Source organism: Mus pahari, chromosome X, assembly GCF_900095145.1.
Source record: "Mus pahari chromosome X, PAHARI_EIJ_v1.1, whole genome shotgun sequence".
NCBI classification, from domain to species: Eukaryota; Metazoa; Chordata; class Mammalia; order Rodentia; family Muridae; genus Mus; species Mus pahari.
Genome location: NC_034613.1, coordinates 3,757,364 through 3,777,481, shown reverse-complemented (window position 1 = coordinate 3,777,481; position 20,118 = coordinate 3,757,364). Strand labels below are relative to the sequence as shown.

Here is a 20,118-nt window from a genome sequence, read left to right as displayed (position 1 = left end):
TTTGTTTTCGAGAAAGGGTTTCTCTGTGTAGTCCTGGCTGTCCCGGAACTCACTCTGTAGACCAGGCTGGCCTCGAACTCAGAAATCTGCCTGCCTCTGCCTCCCAAGTGCTGGGATTAAAGGCGTGCACCACCATGCCTGGCTAACTTGGCTAAATTCTTAGTCTCAGCCAAAAAAAATCGCATTATTGAAGTAGGATAGGCTAAGGTGTTCTTCATACTTTTCCACAACAATCTTTTGTGACAACTGTCATAGTATGAAAGCATCCATCAACAACACATGAAGCTTGTTTCCAAAAAGAGATGTCTGTAGATTTGACTCATGGGGCACAGCTTGAAAATCCCTAAGGTTGAGTGAGCCTCATCTATTAACATGGAAACGTGACAGAATACGTTAAACCAAAATGCTAAGATTCAAGATGATATGCTTAGATGATTTTTTATGTGGACTTAAAAATATAAAAATAATGCTTTATAGCAATTATGGGTGTGTATATATGTGTATATACATATATATTAAATATGTACAAAATAGACTCAACTAATCAACTATATTTAAGACAGAGAGGACAGGATAGGGCACTGAGTGTAAAATTTTCTTATTTTTTTAAGAACTAATTGCTTAAGGCAAAAATAGCATAACGATAAGATCTGATACAGCTGATTGGTAGGCAATTATATTATTTCCTTAAATTATATTTATAATATAGCACAGAAAGTTAATGCCCAAAAGGAACAGACATTTTCCTTTATTTTGAAGAGACTTACGACTTTGAAAGAATCAAGTTAAACTTGATTTTGATCTTCATTTACTCTACCCAATAATAAGAGAGGATCGAAGGAGCTGAAGGGGTCTGCAACCCTGTAGGTGAAACAACTATATGAACTAACCAGTACCCCCTGAGCTCGTGTCTCTAGCTGTATATGTAGCAGAAGATGGCCTAATCGGCCATCATTGGGAAGAGAGGTCCCTTGGTTTTGCAAACTATATATGCCCCAATACAGGGGAACGCCAGGGCCAAGAAGTGGGAGTGGGTGGGTAGGGGAGCAGGGGTGGGAGGAGGGTATAGGGAACTTTCAGGATAGCATTTGAAATGTAAATAAAGAAAAGATCTAATAAAAACAATTTTTTTAAAAAAGAGAAGATCGAGCTGATAAACTGCTCCAAGATAAATAAAATAATATATGTTTAAAAAGCACTCCATATTTGAGAAATAAAATCATATAGGGTGTAATATATAGAATGTCTTTTAAAGCATTTTTTGCTTTCTTCATTATAAAAGTAACACCTTCTATATGCAATGATAGTTGAAGCCTTGGAAAATACACCAAAAAGGAACCCATAAAGTACTTTGCCTCTTAGCCATAACTGCTAACATTGTGTGTGGAGACTTCTCCAGTATTTGTTCCATGTACTTATTTTTCTTTACAAAAGCAACAAGTCACATACCATGCTGTTTGCTTAGACTACCCATTTGAATACCTTCCTAAATGGAGTGTTCATTTATGATCCCCTCTTTTTCTGTATTTTTTTAAAAGATATTTGAGATGCTCTATCCAGAGCTCACTCCCAACATCTCATACTTTTGTCCTGTGTTCCTGACAATATGGAGCAGTGCATTTCTTTTCCAGTGGTCATTAGACTTTAAGGAAGTCCCCTCCACCACCTGCCATCACTGAGTGCAAATAGGCTTTGAGGCACCTCTCAAAGAGTTTCCTGTCTGAAAGCATGTATAACCCTGTGGGGGGGGGCAATGCAACTGTATTCTAGGCACCCCCTTCTTTTTTTTTAAAGTACAACATACAAAGCAATTACTTGTTTGTCCTTGAAACATCTTTGAAGAATACAAACCCAAAGAACTGCAAAGCTCACTACCCAAAAAAGAACAGCTGCTATTAAGGAGCTTAATGAGTAACTTGCTCAAATGATTTGCTACTACCATGAAGGAGGACCTTTATCCCTTAGACAGGACTTACTGGAAACACAGGCTTCCTTTAGTCCTGGTGGCGCAATGCTTTGCTACACCTATTATCAGTAAGCAACATAGCATTAACTGTGCTTAGAATTCTGGGCGTACCACACAGTTGAAAAGGATAGCTCTACTGTCTCATGCCTCTTAAATGACCTTATGGGCTTTCCCCAACCTTGTCTGACAACCTCACACTGCTCCTTTAATGCTCTAGTAATTCCACCCCTGCCTTTCTAACCACTTCAAACATCTACCTCATCACCTTTCCTGGTTAGACAAGAAATTTAAGAGAACAGGAGCTGAGGAGGCTAGGCGCCACTCCCCAGGTGGACAGGCCTCCCAGAAACGTGAAGTGCCACTTCCAGGCTGGAAGGGAAATGCTTTGGTTGCTACCTGGCTGTCCAGGAACCTATATGAGTTACTGACTTGGAGTTCACAGTGTCCATTCCAGATCTCCAGTGTGCATGCATCTGCTGTTACCTTCCTCTGAGTTTCTCTCTCCTGCCCAACATCAACAGTGCTTTCTCTACTCTCTCAGTGCACATTCAAAAAGCAAAAGAAGAGCCATTCTCTTCTGCTCACCCGATCACACATTTCACTGACCAGCCAATATGCAAATACAAGTCAGATCTTTCTCCCCAGGTCAACCAACTGTGACCACGGAGGGTGAGAGGTAGGTGCCACACAGTACAGAGATGGCCAAAACTTCACCACCATCAGCTAGAAAATACAGCAAACTTCTGCGATTCAACCTATCCTTCAAAGTTACTGTTATCTCAAACTAAGCATATACAAACTGTAATAGATCCTATCAATGTCAAACCAGCTCCTTAGGATCTGCAGTGCCACAGGGGTATCACATGAGCTGGGATCTTTAAGCACAGAATACCATCCTTGCCATATATCCTAAAGAAGCCATCTTCTGTCCTCTACTGCTCATTCTCAAGTCACCCTAAATTACACTTCAGTTCCTAGCTAGGGCATCTGGTTTCACTTTGTATGACAACTTAATGCTTTCAGACTAGACCTGTAAAATGTAGCTCTCATCTACATGTTCAAAACTGTGAAGGAGTATTCCTTGTGCTAGCCAGTCAGTCCTAGTCAACTAATAATAAAACCTATGCTTACCTTACCTAAATAGACCACACACCTTTCCCTTTAGTATGACTAAACTCATTCTGGTCCCTCCAAACACAAGTACACTATATCACTTTTCTAGTTCAGGGCTATCCAAATGAGATAGAATGGCAAGCCATAGAGACAGGGTCTTCACATTGCAGCCTAGGCTGGCCTTGTTTGTACTCAGAGCAATCCTGCTTCAGCCACATGAATGCAGAGACTATAGCTATAAACCACTATATCCAGCTCACATTTATAGCTTTAAATATTTGAACAACACTCAAGTCAAAATGATATATAATTAAGTCTTACTAATAGGATTTTCTTAAGCCAATATATATCTGAAATATTACCAATTCAATATGCAACCAAAACAAAATGAGATGCTTTGCATTTCATACTAAAAGTTCAAAATCTGATATGAATTTAACACAGCACATTTTACTTTAGAATATTCATATCTGAAATACTGGAGTGGTTACTTTGTTGGACAGGGTCTAAGTAGCCTTTGTCAATGGAGAAAATGTGAGGCTTGCTTTGTTCCCACTCTCACTGGCCCATAGTAAATTTTATACTATGATTTACTGAAAGGGTTAGAACTCCCGTATATCTGCATCCTATAGAGCAGGGGTCAATTTCAGTCCATGCATGAAACCTGGCTGTCCATCTGGCTTGGTAAATACAATTTGCTTGGGTTAGTGCCTTATTCATTTATCTACATTATTATCTATGCTGCACAGGCTTCATTTAACACTAATTAGATGCATGGTCCATAAAACCAAAAATATTTACTATCTGGCCCTGAACAGTAAAGCTGTGCCAACTGTTTCTCTACAGTAGCGATGCCTTGGATGTACTTACCGTTGGTCATAAAACAGTGTCTTTGATCTATATTGAGAAAAGATGTCCATTAAAAAATAAGAGCTTTTGTATAGATGTCTAAATGAAGAAAGCAATATGTTAACAGTTGGCACAAGGTTTTTGTTTGTTTGTTTGTTTACCTCACCACAGTTTAGTTGACTTTATTACAATTTTTGTTAAATAATTTTTAAAAACAACCAAATATATCAGTATTTTATTTGCTTCTGAGTGTCTAATTTAGTAAGCTATCTTTCTTATGCCTATATTGTATCTACGTTTTTTTTTTTTTCTTTTTGGTTTTTTAAGATAGGGTTTTTCTGTATAATACTAGCTATCCTGAAATTTGCTTGATAGACTTGACTGGCATTGAACTCAGAGATCTGCCTGCTTCTGCCTCCTAAGTATGCTGGGAGTAAAGATTTGTACCATCAAGCCTGGCTCTACATATTACATCTATATAAAATTATACTTTTTATATTTTATATATAAATATAATTTTGTTTTATTTTATATTTGAACACTTAAATTAACTGAAAATGTTTACATGATTTAGGCAAAAGCTCCAATTACATCTCCATATCTAGTAGTACCAGCAGCATTTAAAACTAGCTTTCTCCCACTAGAAAAACATCCTGCTTCATTTATTAAGTAATGTATACAGGTCCTTATTTCTGGACTCCTCAGTGTCCTCTTATTTATTTACCTTTTTCTAAAGCAACGTTATACAATACTGACTAGTGACTTTCCAGTTGTGTCTTGTATGTTTCATAATAATATTAATAATGCCAAAAGTAGATACTGGAAACAAAATGCTGTCCCGTAGGTTTTGTGGGGTCATTAATCAAGGCACAGGATAGCAATACCTTCTGCCTTTGGTTTCACAAAACTTCCATTAAAGTGTCAGGTAGGGCTCACGGAATTCTCAAGTCACAGAAGAACCTGTTTCCAAGATCACTCAACTGTTGGCGGCATTCAGTTAGTCCCACATTGCCAAACTGGAGGCTTCATTTTCTCATTGGTTGTCAAGGTAGAGAATTACCCACAGTTCCTCACTATGTGCCCCTCTCCATAAGGCAGCTCTCAACAAGGAGCTTAAGTTTTCAAAGCCAGAAAGAGACACAGCCTCTCAGTAACTAAATATCCTATGTAATGTGATTATATGACACATTTGATCACCTTTATAATATTCTATTCAGTAAGTAAATATCCTATGCAATGTGATTATATGGCACATTTGATCACCTTTATAATATTCTATTAGAAGCAAGTCACACATCCTCCTGGCACTGAAACAGAAGTGGTGGCACAAAGGCATGAATGCCAGGATCTGAGGATTGTACAGGGTTGTCATTGTCTCCCCCTAACTGTATATTCTATTATAAGTAAGGTACCTACTTCCCAAATTCCTACTAATTTCTCAGTTATCTGTTTTTACAATAACAATATAATATAATCAAGTACTACCCCTCTCTCCCCCAATTCTACCAGGATTCTATATGAAAAAATATATATCAAATAATTTTTTTAGAAAATTGGTAATTTTATGATTTTACATCTCCCAACTCAAGAGTACATAGGCTTCTTTCAATCTGCTCAGAGATTATTTTCAGTAACATTTCTCTTCCATTCCACTATATCAGAGTCTTCCTCACATTTCTTATTAACTAATTTCTGCAATAGTCATGATTTTTGGTTGGTGCTGCAAAGAAAGTACTTTTTTCTTCTAAGGCTTGTGTGATGAACTAATGAAAGGCAGTTAATATTTTATGCTTACCTTATATCCAGCCTGCATATCAAATTCTCTTAGTTTTTTTTTAACTAGACTCTGGAATTTGAGGTATATAACAACTTTAGCCACAAAAGATGATTTTTATCTTTTTCTATCTTAATGTTTGTATTTCTGCATTTGAAAGATAAACCAAATCATAAATAATAGTGGTAGCTTAGCATGGTGACTTGTTTCTCTAAGCCCACCACTTTGTAGACACAAATTTGAAGCCAGCTCAAAAGATATGCTTTAGTTATAAACTATAATTGACTAACACAGCTTTTTCTAACTTTGGTAAGTAGTCAATTCATCTTTTTGCTTTACATATTAGATGATGGCTCTGTGTGTGTGTGTGTGTATGTGTGTACACACACACACATGCACATGCTTGCACATGTGTACATAAGTATACATATCAATGTATATGCATGGATGTGAAATTCAAAAAGTTATAGCAGGTGTGCTCCTCAGTGCTCCTCGGTGCTTCTCTACCTTTTTGTTTGTTTGTTTGTTTTTTGAGGCATGGTTTTTTGTTTGGTTTGGTTTGGTTTGGTTTTCTGATCCCGAAACTTCCCAACTTAGCTAAGATAGCTTGCCCAGTGTGATTCAGGTATCTTCTTAGCCCCACTCCCCCAGCCACAGTTACCCAGGTGTTAACACGGATGTCGGGGTTGAGCTCTCATATCTTCCCAGCAAAGCCCATGCCCACCCACTGAACCACCTCCCCAGTATAAGCCACAGCTTTTGACAGAAATATAATAAGAGAACTCTTCCTAACTCCCCAAGGCTATTTTGAACAAAAATTGATTCCTCCTATGGAACAGAAAGAACTCTAATCTCCAAAAATTCTTCTGTAAATGTTTACCAAATACTAGTTCTGTGGGTATAAAAAACAAAATTGTATATATTATATCCACATATGAAAACTTCATAATGAAAGTTATTGTGTATAATTAATAGTTATATCCCAAGAGGTCATCAGAACCACTTTGTGGGTTTTTTTTCCTAATGTATACATCCAGGCCCCTCTTCATATCAATTAAGATACAAATTTGAATTTAGGTTTCAAAATTATGACTGGTAATTTGTTCTTTAAGATGACCTTTTGTGGGCCAGCAAAATGGCTCGGCAGATAAAAGCACTTGCCACCAAGCCTGAACTGAATTTGATCCCAAGAACCTACATGGTAGAAGAAGCTACTTGTGCAAGTTGTCCTTTTACTTCTGTTTACATACTGTGATGTACCTCTACCCTCAATGAATAAATAAATGCCAAAAGGAAGACCCTTGCTGATTAGATAAGGGTTGTTTTATTTAGCAATGATAAGTGCAGTCTCTTAAGGGTGACAAAGCTACTTCAGTTTTGAGGGAAGCATTGTAGATATTGCTCCAAAAAAGAGTCAGTAAGCCCATTCTGAACACTTCCTAGCTGCCTCCAAATCCAAGAGACTCAAGATGAAATGGCCTGCTGTTAGCTGCTGCTCTGCGTTTTTAGGGTTGGGGGTTTATAACTGAATCCAATTTGAACAGTGGACTCTCTGAAATCACTTATTTCAAAACTGTTATGTTGGAACCCCATCGGGACCAACTGAATCACAACATCTTAGAACATAGCTTAGACATTTATTTTAGGGAACCTTAAGGCAATTCTTGTTGAGAAAAAAAATGGGTTAAAAATCACTGATTTAAATTGCTCAATTAGTATATTCTAGACCCAACTGATTATCCCTTAACATGAATACATACAAACTTCTCCTGAAATAGATTATGATGGGAAATACTCACCTTCAAGAAGGCAGTAAAGAGAATCTTTCGAGACAGAAGCAGGATCCTTGATTTTATCATTAGATTGTTCAAAATGCTTACATATTCAACTGATCAGAAACCAAAATGGAAAATAACAAAAAAGGGAAAAAATTCTCTCCTCTATTCTCTCTCCTTTTCATTCTTTTCTTGATGAGTATTAAGAGAATAAAATGCTCTGCCAAGTATGGAAAGCATCCTGTGCCAGCAAGAGGAATAACAGCCAACAGAAGTTTCCTCATCAATTCAATGACCTGCTTGCTACCATGAAGTGATGATGATAGCTCGTATCAGAAGCTACTGGAATTAGACCAAAGTAGAAAAACTTAGGAAGATATTTTAAAGTGGTGGTTTGACATGGCATTAGTCATCAATCTCAAGGGTTTAAAATATGCTTAAGCAAAGAAGCAGTCACAAATGACTTCCATTTCTCAGCACCTTCTGAGATGCATACTTCAAACAGAATGTGATGCTGAGCCAATGCCTCATCACAATGTAGCCCAGAGTAAGGGCAAATCAAGAACTCTCGCTGGGATTAAAGTGAAGTGAATTTCATTTGATTTTGACAAAAATTCAGCTACGTTCTAAGCAACACCTAGATAGAAATAGCTTAATGTTCCCCAGATGGTATAGAAGATAATATGCATGTCCTAACCTCGTAGTGTATATGGGCAATAAAGTTGACTGAAAAAGAGAATATTCTCTAGATTATCATATCCATGCCCTATAACTGTAATAGCGTAAAAAGAGTAGTTTCACATCAACTCTCCCACCATACGAACATCACATGCTAAACTCTTAGGCAGCCATATTAAGTTAGTCTAGTCCAATCTGAATTAAGTCAGAAAACACCATATTGAGTTGTTTCCTAGCAGGAAGGAATTAGAAGGAAAGAAAAATTTCCAGTAACCTTTAGGGCTTCATCCCTATTTGTTCAGTCCCTGATAACCAGATGACATTTTAGAGACTATGCTTTAGTAAGCCTGTTCCAACATAGAATATTTTCCTTGTCATCAAAACAGTTTTTTATAAATATACTAATAGGATAGAGTGCTTGCCTGACATACCTAAGACAGTCTAACTATATGTGTATATGTGTATGTATATGTATGTGTATGTGTTTGTACCAGTACTTATGATAGTCCAACTATTGCTATTTACATGTTCTATTCAATTGTTCAGAATCAATTGCTTATTTAATTAATAGCATGCAAATTAGAGATATAGATAGAAAGGACTTCTAGTTAAAGATGATGGATTGTACACATTCATTTATCTTGGCTAACTCCCCAAATTCCACAGACGTGACACTGAAAGAATCTCTTTAAAACCCTACAGTAGCAAAGAGAGGAAGAGTCAACTATATTGATATCCTGAGAGCTGACCAAAAATATTTTAGTCACTTTGAAAAATCCCAGAATAAAGGTATTTATACCAAAACACCTCCAGACGACCCAGAGGGCTGAAGTTAGGGAAGGAAGGAGGCTTAAAGAAGAAAGAACTAGCAAAACTTTTAAAGGAGCAATTAGGAAACCTCCAAGTTCCTGTCTCTGGTTTTTCTCTCATTCTACCCTAGGTTCAGAAGTAACCCTTGGAGAGCAAAGCACAACGGACACAGTGGACATTGAATACCACATGTGGGGTCTGTCATATTGCTACCTTCTTGTTCAGAAAGTAATAAAAAGATTCATCTGTAAGTCATTCAGTTAGACCAACAGACAAAAATCTAAGGGGAAAAAAAGTATTGATCTTGATCTTAAAACTCACCCAGACCAACAAAGTCACACAACTTAAAATCAGCAAACATGGGAACAGACAGAATCATGATAACAGCTTCCAAATGTTTTTAGATAACCCCCTCTTTTTTTTTTTAATTGGATATTTTATTTATTTACATTTCCCAATATCCCTCTTGGAAACTCCCTATCCCATCTCCCCTCCCCCTGCTTCTATGAGAGTGTACCCCCGCCCACCCACCCACTCTGGCCTCCCCACTCTCGAATTCCCTTACACTGGGGCATCAAGCCTTCACAGGACCAAGGGCCTCCCCTCTCATTGATGACAGGCAAGGCCATCCTCTGCTACATATGCAGCTGGAGCCATGAGTCCCACCATGTGTACTCTTTGGTTGTTGATAAAACCCTCTTAAACATATATGAAATAATTAGCAGAAAAAACCATGAAATCTGTGATGATAACATACCCTAAAACAAAATGGTTTGGAAGAAACAATGAAAAAATAAAAACTTTATTAAAAAAATTCCTAATATTTTCAGAGAGAAATTTCAGAGCATCATGAATATGCAAGAAATAAAAAAAGTTCAAATCAGGATTGAAGAAGAATTATAATTATATCAAATTTATCAACATTAATAACAAAAAGACTTTGGTAGAAAGTAAACAGTAAAACTTTTGGTGGTAAATGCTTTCCAAACAACAATTGTATCTTTGCCCAAACTATCAAGTTTGAAATGAAGCATCATAAGAGTTTTGAATTTGTGAAGACTTCAGTATATGACATCCCATGTTCCCTTTCCCAGAAAGAAAACTACATGAAAATTTGCTCTATCAAATGAAGGGGGAAAATAATCAAGAAATGGCAGAAACAAATGTTTAGGAACTTTGAGGATTTAACAGAGTGGAGGCCCAGAGAAAATTAGTTCAAATTGAAGGTCAACACAATCCAAGACAAATGGCTATAACATTAGGCCACAGAAATGGCTATAATATTAGGCCACAGAAATGGCTATAACATTAGGCCACTGAAAGTTGCCATGAACTGCTTCAATATACTGAGAAAAGATAGAATTATTGAAAAAAATATGGAAGTGAACACTATACTAGATACAAAGGAAAAAAGGGGGGGGAGGTGATTGCTAACTATGGGGGGGGGGGAAGCTGTGTACGGATTCATAATGTCCATGCCACATGGCTCCACTATGAAGAGAGTACACTGCTTTAAACCAAATAATACACTGATAAATGACATCCCCGGAAAATGGGTCCATGAGAAAAAAGGAAGGGGACAGAGGAACTAAATCTCCATCTTCCATAGTGTGACAACAACAGATAATACCTAGAAACTAACAATTTGGAAATGAGTGTATTACAAATAAATGTAACTAAAATGCCAAGTGTGTATGCAATGAACAGATGACATCTTTTAGAATATTTCATATCTGGTGTATGACAGACATTCCAACCAATGTTTGCTGAACTTAATTGAAACAATTTTGTCAAGAGTAAGTGTCCATCTCAAACACTGGGTGGGTTGGGGAGCAGGGTGGGGGGGGGAGAGTATAGGGGGCTTTGGGGATAGCATTTGAAATGTAAATAAAAAATATCTAAGCATTTGAAATGTAAATAAAGGAAATACCTAATACAAAAATGCCTTAAAAAACACTCTGCAAATGTTAGAGACTTCTCTTTAAGATTTTCCCCTCTTAGCCAGGCGTGGTGGTGCACGCCTTTAATCCCAGCACTTGGGAGGCAGAGACAGGCAAATTTCTGAGTTCGAGGCCAGCCTGTCCTAGAGAGTGAGTTCCAGGACAGCCAAGGCTACACAAGAGAAACCCTGTCTCAAAAAAACAAAACAAAACAAAAAGATTTTCCCCTCTCTATTCAATGCAATCACTGAAATTTGCTCCATAAAGAGAGCAAAATAATGTTATTTTAAAATTACCCCCAAATGATTAATGATGGTTTATGAAGGAAACGAGAAATCACTGGTATTTCACCATGGAATGATTTAATAATGCTATTAGTAAGCTAATTACATTCTTAAACAATAAAATAATCAAACCCAATATTCATTAAAATGAAGCAAAGGATATTTTTCTTCACAATGCTGTTCAGATGTCGTCTAGTCAATTTAAATCTCACCTTAGAACTCAGGTGAGTATTGAAACTCCATAAAAGCTTATAAATCAAAACAATTCTCTGGTAAGTAACAAATTTACAAGGTTTTCTTGTTTGCCTCTGAATTATATTTCTCACAAAAATAAGAACCTTGGTTCTATATAGGGCAAGATCTATATTTTTATACAAACTTAAGTTAAATTACAGTTAACTGAAATATCCCACAAAAGAGATCACAACAGTATAAGGATTTAACAGTCTTTATTATGTAAGCAAGTTCCTAAGTCCCCTAGTCATCTATTGACATGTAAATAGAAAGAACACATTTAATCCAGGGTAAACAGACTCAAAGTAGTACACTTTTGAAAGCCCCCCCCCCCAGCTGTGGTGGGTTTAATAACTAAGCCAGGAGTAGTTGATAAATTTCATTTTTCATTCATTTATTTAGAATGTAAATATTTCTCAAGCAAAAACTACCATGCAATACTGTTTCTAGTCTTTAAAGCACAGAATAACTTGCTCCTAGGTGGCTTTTTCCCTCTAACTAAAACCTGAAAATAAAACATACAAATCAAGGAAAGTAAGAACGTGTTCTCCAGCATTCTGGTTGAGATCACTGAACTGAAAGGAAAACCATCCTATCCATTAGAAACACAATCTGTAAAGAGTCACTTACCTTTAATCTTCAAATCAACCAGTATGGCACACCATAGAGGATTTTTTTTTTCTTCTTAAAAGTGGTTGTGTTGAACATATGGTGAAACGGTAAATTTCCCATCACACTCTTCTTTCCTTCATAGCATTCATTACTGCTCAGTCCCGATAGGATAAAGGTCACCAGTACTATTAACCTTTTGAGCCAGATACTGGGCAGAGCTCAACCACTGCAAGGAGTCATCAGGTGGCTGCTTAGCAACACCTGTGATCTCTACCCACTAAATGGCCAAGGAACCCACTCTAGATGGAATCAAAAGAGGCTTTAGGCATGGCCAAACATGGAAGAATTGTCCCCTGTTGAGACTCGGAGCTTTATCGAAATATAGCCGCCAAGGAGAATGATTGTAAACATAAGAATACAGATAAAAACAACAATCTGTTTGCTTTGGTACAGGCCAATACTTCTTAATGTTCCTAACCTATCATCATTTTAGGATGAAGCACCTTCTACTCCTCAGTCTAAACTGAAGTGAAAAAAACTCACAGAGAACACAATGGAAATTACTCTGACTAATCATGTCTTTGCATTACCCTTAAAAGAGTGCAAGGTCATCCTTTTCTTCTATTACATGGCATAAGTTCAGAAATGTGAAAAATAATTGGAGTACTTACCATGTGTCAGACATAGTGCTAGGTATTCAAGAAATAGTCATACACCAATTATATTTACCCAATTGAGAAATAACACTTATAAACAGTTTTTAACAGGTTATTCTTGTGATCTTTGGCAAAGGATTCCTCCATGTGATATTAAAAGCATGAATAATGCAACAAACAAAAAGCCAATCCATTTGTATTTCATATACATATATAATACATATACATTTGTACATATATGTGTATATTCATACACACATATATATATATGTATATGTATATGTATATATGTATGCAATTTTCACAGTTCAAACGACAGCTAAGGGGAAGGGAACCCAAAATATGGAAAAAAATGTTTGCAAAAACTTCATATCGATGGGAGATTATACCTGGAATATAGAAGAAATTAATAATGTAATAATAACAAGATAAATAAGATGGTCAAAGAATATGAATATATATCTTTTCAAGAGATGACCAACAACCATTATGCACTTTAAAATAGTCAACATTAGCATTCATTAACGAAATTCAAAGCAGAATCACAGTAAGATCTCTAAATGTACAGGAACCAGGATGGCTACATTAAATAGCCAGATAGTAACAAATGATGGCAAGCATATGGAGAAACTGGAACCTTCCATGTTGAAAGGACTATAAAATGGAACACTCGGCCATTCTTCAAACAATTAATCATAGTTATATGATTCTATGTAGATCCCCAGATACATAGTCAAAAACAATGAAAATATAGGCACACACAGAAATGGCACATAAATCATAACCTCTTCATCCATAATAGTCAAGTGCCCCAATCAATCCAAATATCCACCAATGGAAAAAAGGAGAAATAAAATACAGTATATTCACAAAAAGGTATTCTATTTGGCCATAAAACTGAATGAAGTACTCACACAGACTAACAATAAGCATGAATCATGAATGTCTCATGCTAACTGAAACCAACCAGTCAAAAGGGGCAAATACATGACCTCAAGTATATGAAATGTTCAGAACAGTAAAATCTATAGCAATTGAAAGTAGATTCATGGTTGCCTAGGACTGGCTCCGGGAGAGAAACAAGTAGGAGGGAAAATGGGAGGAAAAGGGACAGAACAGGGTTTCTTTTCAGAGATGATGAAACAATCGAAAATGGTCTGTAGTAAAGGGCTGTATTTGTGAATACACAAAAAAGATAACAAGTACCCTAAAATGTAAACAATCTATATGTTAAGCATGTATGCATATACCATACTTTAAATGGGTGACATATATCATATGAAATATGCCTCAGTAAAGCTGCATTGTTCAAAATAGCATTTAAGGTACGGTTTAAAAAATAGCATTTGGACTACGGCTTATTAAGAAAAACATCTTTGAAATGTCCTATTTTCTGGAGAGATCTCTTTTTTTTATTGTAAAGTCTGCAATGATCCTTGAATCCTATTTTAACTACTGAAAAATACTCTGGGTAAATATTTAAGAATATGAAAATCTTGAAAGTTAAAAAAAAAAAATGAAAAGGCCAGCATGAGGAACTTGCAGGGGCAGACAACACATTGACCATTTCAGATGTTTTAGGAGGCACTGAGTCATTGGATGGGGACGGGATGAGACAAAAAGAGTTAAATAATCCCTATGAAAAGCCGAAGCCTGAAATGCCTCCTCCTCTACCAGGTTTCAGAAATGCTCCAAAAAACAGCACTCCTTCTTTCTCGTGCACCATAAACCTTCTTTTTCAGGAGCCTAAGATTTACTCCAGTTAACAAATAAGAAGTATATAACAAAGGGCAAAACAAAAGCAGACTTAAAGAGCTATATAAAGAGTGAAAGCAGTGCCCAGCAATGGCTTCTTCGAAGCTGGACCATCACCACCAAGTATTGCTGCTTTTTCCAGGCAAACATAAGCTAAGATCCCTGAATGTATAGCTAGTACACAGTTCCATTCCTGAGATGATTCAACCTGTGTCATTTCCATTCCAGAAAGACTCAGCTTCTATGTCTGGCTTATGTGATGGGCTGTCTTGGTCTTGCTACTCTATCTCATTGCAGAGCCCCTGGTCTGTTCTGTTGCCACACTCCATGGTTTTCCAGACCCGAAGGATCACCAATGTCAGTGGCAAGAAAAAGCTTAGAAACATTAGGGATTTTGTTTTAAATCCGTAATAAATCTCAGCTTCTGCATTGGCTACCGCAAACAATCCAGTTTACCATCAATTCGGATACAGGTACCTCATTAAATACTGTGCTCCACTTTTGAAACAAAATCAGGGTTAATATTGGGGTGGGAAGGGCAAAGGAAAAACAACCAAAGGCAAGGCTGGTTCTTTCTTCTTCTTTTTTTTTTTTAATCTATCTATCTATCTATCTATCTATCTATCTATCTATCTATCTTTTTTAACAGAGACTCGGGTTTCAAAATGACTGCTTTGGAAGCTGGAATGACCCAGATCATGGTGTTGCGGGGGGCCAGGGTGGTGGTGTCAGGTATTCATTCCTTTGCAGGGTGGCTGTGGCTTGAGGTGGGAAGAGGGAACTAGGGTGGGCATCTATGTGAAGAGAGAAAGAACTGGGAATGGTCTTTAGGTACCACCCACCTCTGCAAATGAAATCACTGCAGTGTCAACCCTGCACTGATTCCATGAATTGCCAAATAGGATGAGGTAAGGCAGAAGCCCGGAGCCCCCTCCTCCCCTTTTCCCTCCTCCTGCGCACAGAAGGGCGCATCCCTAGCCGAGGTGCACCACGCAGCCCTTCGCGGGCCTGGGCTGAAGGGCTGACGTCACCTTTCTGCATTGAGCTCAAGGACTAGTAGCAGTACCAGTTAGGTGGGGAACAGGGGCGCTGCCGCAGCCACCAGGTGGTAGGGGTCCTCCTTTTGGGCATTGCAGATTGGGTCCACACAGAAAAATACAATAACCGGGTGGAAACAGTAAAGGATGGAAAGAAATCTGAAAGGGGTCTTAAGAGCCAGTCGCTGAGGAAGCTCAAAGATACCCCTGGCTTATGTAAGACCCTCTCCGTGCGCCTCCACGCGGTGGCGGCGCCTGTCCCGCATTAGTGCGCTTGGGAGACTGATCGCCCTTGTCCAGTCAGGCAGAAGATTCCTGGCGACTCTCTCCCTCAGCCCTGTACGGTTGGGACTAAGTCAGGATCTTAAATCTAACCCCGCCGTCCTGCGCCCGCTCCCAGCCCGCCACAGGTTAGCTCCATTAGCTCCAACAGGCACCCAAAACTGGCTGGTAAGGTAAGGAGAGAAGTCCAAAAGAGAAAACAGACGAATCCACAACAACTTTCCCCAGGGGCTGACCCTGTCCTGAGAGTTTAAGAAATCAATGCATTAAAAACATTTTTTTGGAAGAGTGGAAAATCTGCAACCACCGCCACCACGCAGCCCACTTCAGCCTTCGTCGGACAAACTCGAGGGTTGGAGCAGTCCAGACCTGCACCCTACCATCTCACAGCCCCGATCCAGCAGCCTGCGGCTGTCTCCTTGTCCACCGGCTAAGATCGGGTTTGGGTTTTCCTTCCACCTTTCTTTCTAAGAGCATCACCACACGGTCTGATAGACCGCGGCCCGGCCAGTAGCCAGAAGTGGGCACTCACCCAGAAGACGAAGGAGTAGATGATGAGGAGGGTTTTGAGACAGGTTATCACAGGTTTGGTCTCCATTCTCCTCGATGCCATACTACAGAGCTCCGGCGGCGGCAGTGGCGGCGGGCGGCGGGCGGGCGCGGGAGGGGGGGAGGCGGGGCCGAGGGAGGCGGGGCGGGAGGGGGAGCGCGTGCTGCCCGAGCTTCCCGTGCGCGCGCAGGCTGGGCGGCGCGCTTGCCTTCGCGCGCGCCCTGCAGGGCTTGGGGAGAAGGAGCCACTAACTAGTTGCTGGGAATGCTACTCAAGTCTGCAATCTGGCCCAGGCACGGAGTCCCAGCTGAAGTCAGAGGGAACCTGAGAGCCTAGAGGCTGGGTTGGGGGTCAGGGTAGCCTTTCTCAGACCACCCTAGCTTTAAGATTTCGGCTTTGTTGGAAACAGGGCCTGCACCTGGCTACATAAGGATTGTCTAGAGTGCTCTTGCGATTGGACACTCAGGAGTCATGTCCTTGCCACTAAGCACACCTTGTCTATGCCAGGAACAGACTGTGACAACCAGAGAGACACCTGGAAGGAGAGCAAGGAACCCTGGAGTTCAGAGATCTCCAAATCCTAACTACTTCACAGTTCTCTATAGGCTCCCTTTGAACTTCATAGTTTTCGATTTCCTCACCTTTGGAAATGACAAAAAACGAGATTTAGCAACTTTCTTCCTACACATTAGATGTTTAACAGATAACAACAATAACAAAAATTCTTTAAACTACCAGAGAATCGCTTGCCTCACTTAGCGAGCACTGCCATTCTCACTCCTGTGGAGCCCCACTACAGCAAGGAAGCAAAATGCAAAACAACCTGATATTTGCTCCAAAAGTTGAATGGAAAGTCACAGGGAGAGAAATGAAGACACAAGCCCACAGGAGAACTTGTGCATGAATGTGTAGAACACCAGTCCTTACTAGTAACAAGCGGGCTCAGCTGACAAACGGATGGTTCACTTGTCATCCAATGGAAAACTTCGTCTGTAAAAAAGAATGAAGTGCGGCTGACCCATGCTTCCAAGTAATAAACCTTCCAAGTATGCATAGTGAAAGAAGCCAGATACAGAAAAATCACATACCAAATTACCCACATCTAAAATAAACAAAGCCATAGAGAAGGAAAAATGGGTGAGGGGTTGGTGACAGGGGCCAGGGATAAGGAGAGCAGTTGTTGGTTTGGGTGAATGCTTTGATTTTGGGGAGTGAGAAAAGTGTTGTAAAATTAGTAGTGATGGGCGAATGGTTTTGTGAGAATAATAAAAACCAATGGATAGCATAGTTTTCAAGAATGACTTTTATGGTGTGTGAACTATATCAGAATAGAAAATAATATACACTCTATGTAGATTTCCTGTGGCTAGCTCAAAGACAAGCACATAGCATTGATTCTGCCGAGATTTCATCTGATTCCCCAAAGAAAGTACACCATCACAGGCTAACTCCACGTGGACATTGTTAGGAATACATTCTGTGAAAGAGTAAAATAATAGAGTCGCAAAGGCTTGGCAAAGCCCTTCAAGATCAGCTGTGACTAGCATAATTAGCACCTGCATTGAACTAGACATGATTGCAGGCCAGTAAGGTCCTTATACAAACAAGAAACAAATATGAGCAAGCATAAGAAACATCTGCATGAAAGAAAAGGATTTTACAGTGATTCTTAATAATTAGTGCTTAAAAGAAACAGTGAATGCCAAGCACAGGCCTAGCCAGTCTGAATCATTTGATATGGACTGAAGGGCTCAGAGTCTTTAAAGGTCTTCAGGTGGTTCTGATACTAAACAACATTGATTGCTGAACATTGATTTTTTCGACTGTGAGAGATGGCAGACAACTTTCTGTAGGAACAGAGAAATAGAAATGCTTCTAAAGACGTCAGGCTCATAGCTGGAAAAGACTGGGGCCGTGAAGTCAAAAATCTTAACATCTTCTCAAGGATAATTTGATGAATTTACATAGACTGGAGCATATGGTTTAAAAAAAAATCATTTCGAACTAACTCTTCATTTCATTTTGCAGCTTTATTTTGGACTAATTTCTTGAAAACTTGGATTATTGTACCCCAAATAAACTATTTACATGTAGAGATAAATATATGCATATCTTAAGTAACATACTAATAAGTAAAATATTTGCAACCAGCTTTGCTAAGGAATGGAGGTTGTCACTTGTGGTTTAAGAAACATCATTGTAATTTTACAAAGACTGAGGAATTTCCTTGCATCCACAAGTTGCATTGCTAAATCCAGAAAGATCTTGCCCAAAGGAGGACAGGTTGATCTTGATGAACCAGATAAGGACCACTGCAAAGGAACAAAAGACAAATAGCCCCTGGGCCCTTAACTTATCCGGAATTCTTTCTTTTTTTTCTTCTTCTTCTACTTTATCAACAACTTTGTTTGTTAAAGGCCTGAAAGCCAGAATGTTTACCCACTAGGAGCCCATTAAGACTGTACCAAGCTAAGATGAGTGTGGTCTGAGACAGCAACACAAATAAAAAACAAAGATAAGAAGGAACTGTCAGGGAAGACAAATCTAATTAAGCCCTCTGGCTTTATTTGTTTTTAGTTAATGTAAATAGCACTGATTTCAAAGGTTGAATACTTTTTTTTTAATATAAATGTTCTCACTGGCTTGTTGGAGATAACACATCTGACATGCGAGTTAACAGTTGGCTAGGTTAATGCACAGGTACTGCCTTTGCAAAACAACAACAACAACAACAACATAAGAAAACAAAACAAAACAAAAAAGCCTGGATATCCTGTGGGACGCTAAGCTTAGTAAATCTGTCTTCATAGCAGTCTGTCACCTTTGCTGCCTCAACCTTCACATCCGACTCTGCTCAGGTCTGCGTCTGGGCATGTTGACTAACTGGGAAGCTTTTTATCCGAAACTGAAATACAGAATTAACTTGGCCTATTGATTCCTGGGGCTGATGGACTTTTTCCTGCGCTGCCCTTGTGATTTCTCAGCAGTGAGACTCCTTCAGCTCTGTCATAAAGCAAGAATGTTTATGTAGCATGATGACACCAAGTCAAGTCTTCCTGAGTGAGCACTTGACCCTGAACCCACCAAGTACAAATCTAGGATGCCCGTGCACAAGAAGGGAAATAGCTCTTGAAACCATGCCCACAATGAATGGACAATTACCAAATTTTATTCAGTCTCCCACCAAATATATCAAAGTTGTGGTTCTTACTTCTCCAACAAGCAGAAACATGGATATCCTCTTGATCATTGTGGTTTTCCTCCAATTCCAGGTGATGTTGGACAGCTTGGATCAATGTCCTAATAAAGCTTTGCCTGTCTTATTTGAGAACTATGGTCCAATGTCAGATCTGGCCATCTGGTGTCAACCCTATCTATCCCTGAACTAGTAGCACTGACACCCATTTGGAGAGACTGTTGAAAATGTGAAAGCTCAAGGCTCCATTGCAGGTCCATGTTTAAATCCCTAGGATTTAACTACAAATAAGTGTCTGGCAGGGGCTCATTGTTGACTTGTAGACTTCCAAAAGATATGGTAAAGCCCTAACTCTAGTACCTCAGAAGATAACTTTGTTAGCATTTTGTCTAAGCTCTGCCTCACAGTTACCTGGCAACAGCCAGGTATGCCTGACTCACTATAGAAGGGGCTGCTCGCCCCCTCTGCTCTCTTTTCCTCTTGCCTCCTTGTTCCCACTCTGTCCTTTCACTCCTTCCCCCACCCCTCTACATGCTCATGGCCTGCCTCTACTCCTCTACTCCTTTCCTCTCTCTCTGTCTTTCTTTGTCTTTCCTACCCTCTCAAC

At 39.1% G+C, this 20,118-nt stretch overlaps 1 protein-coding gene across 1 annotated transcript in view; it reads right to left on the bottom strand.

Annotated features, from left to right (window-relative positions):
* Positions 1 to 16,414, bottom strand: part of Tspan7 (tetraspanin 7) — a 104,849-nt gene extending 88,435 nt beyond the window's left edge. Inside the window, exon 1 of the mRNA XM_021187870.1 lies at positions 16,298 to 16,414. Coding sequence (XP_021043529.1) covers positions 16,298 to 16,378 — 81 coding nt within the window. The 5' untranslated portion in view covers positions 16,379 to 16,414. The remainder of the gene's footprint in view (positions 1 to 16,297) is intronic.
* Positions 16,415 to 20,118: the final 3,704 nt, after the last annotated feature.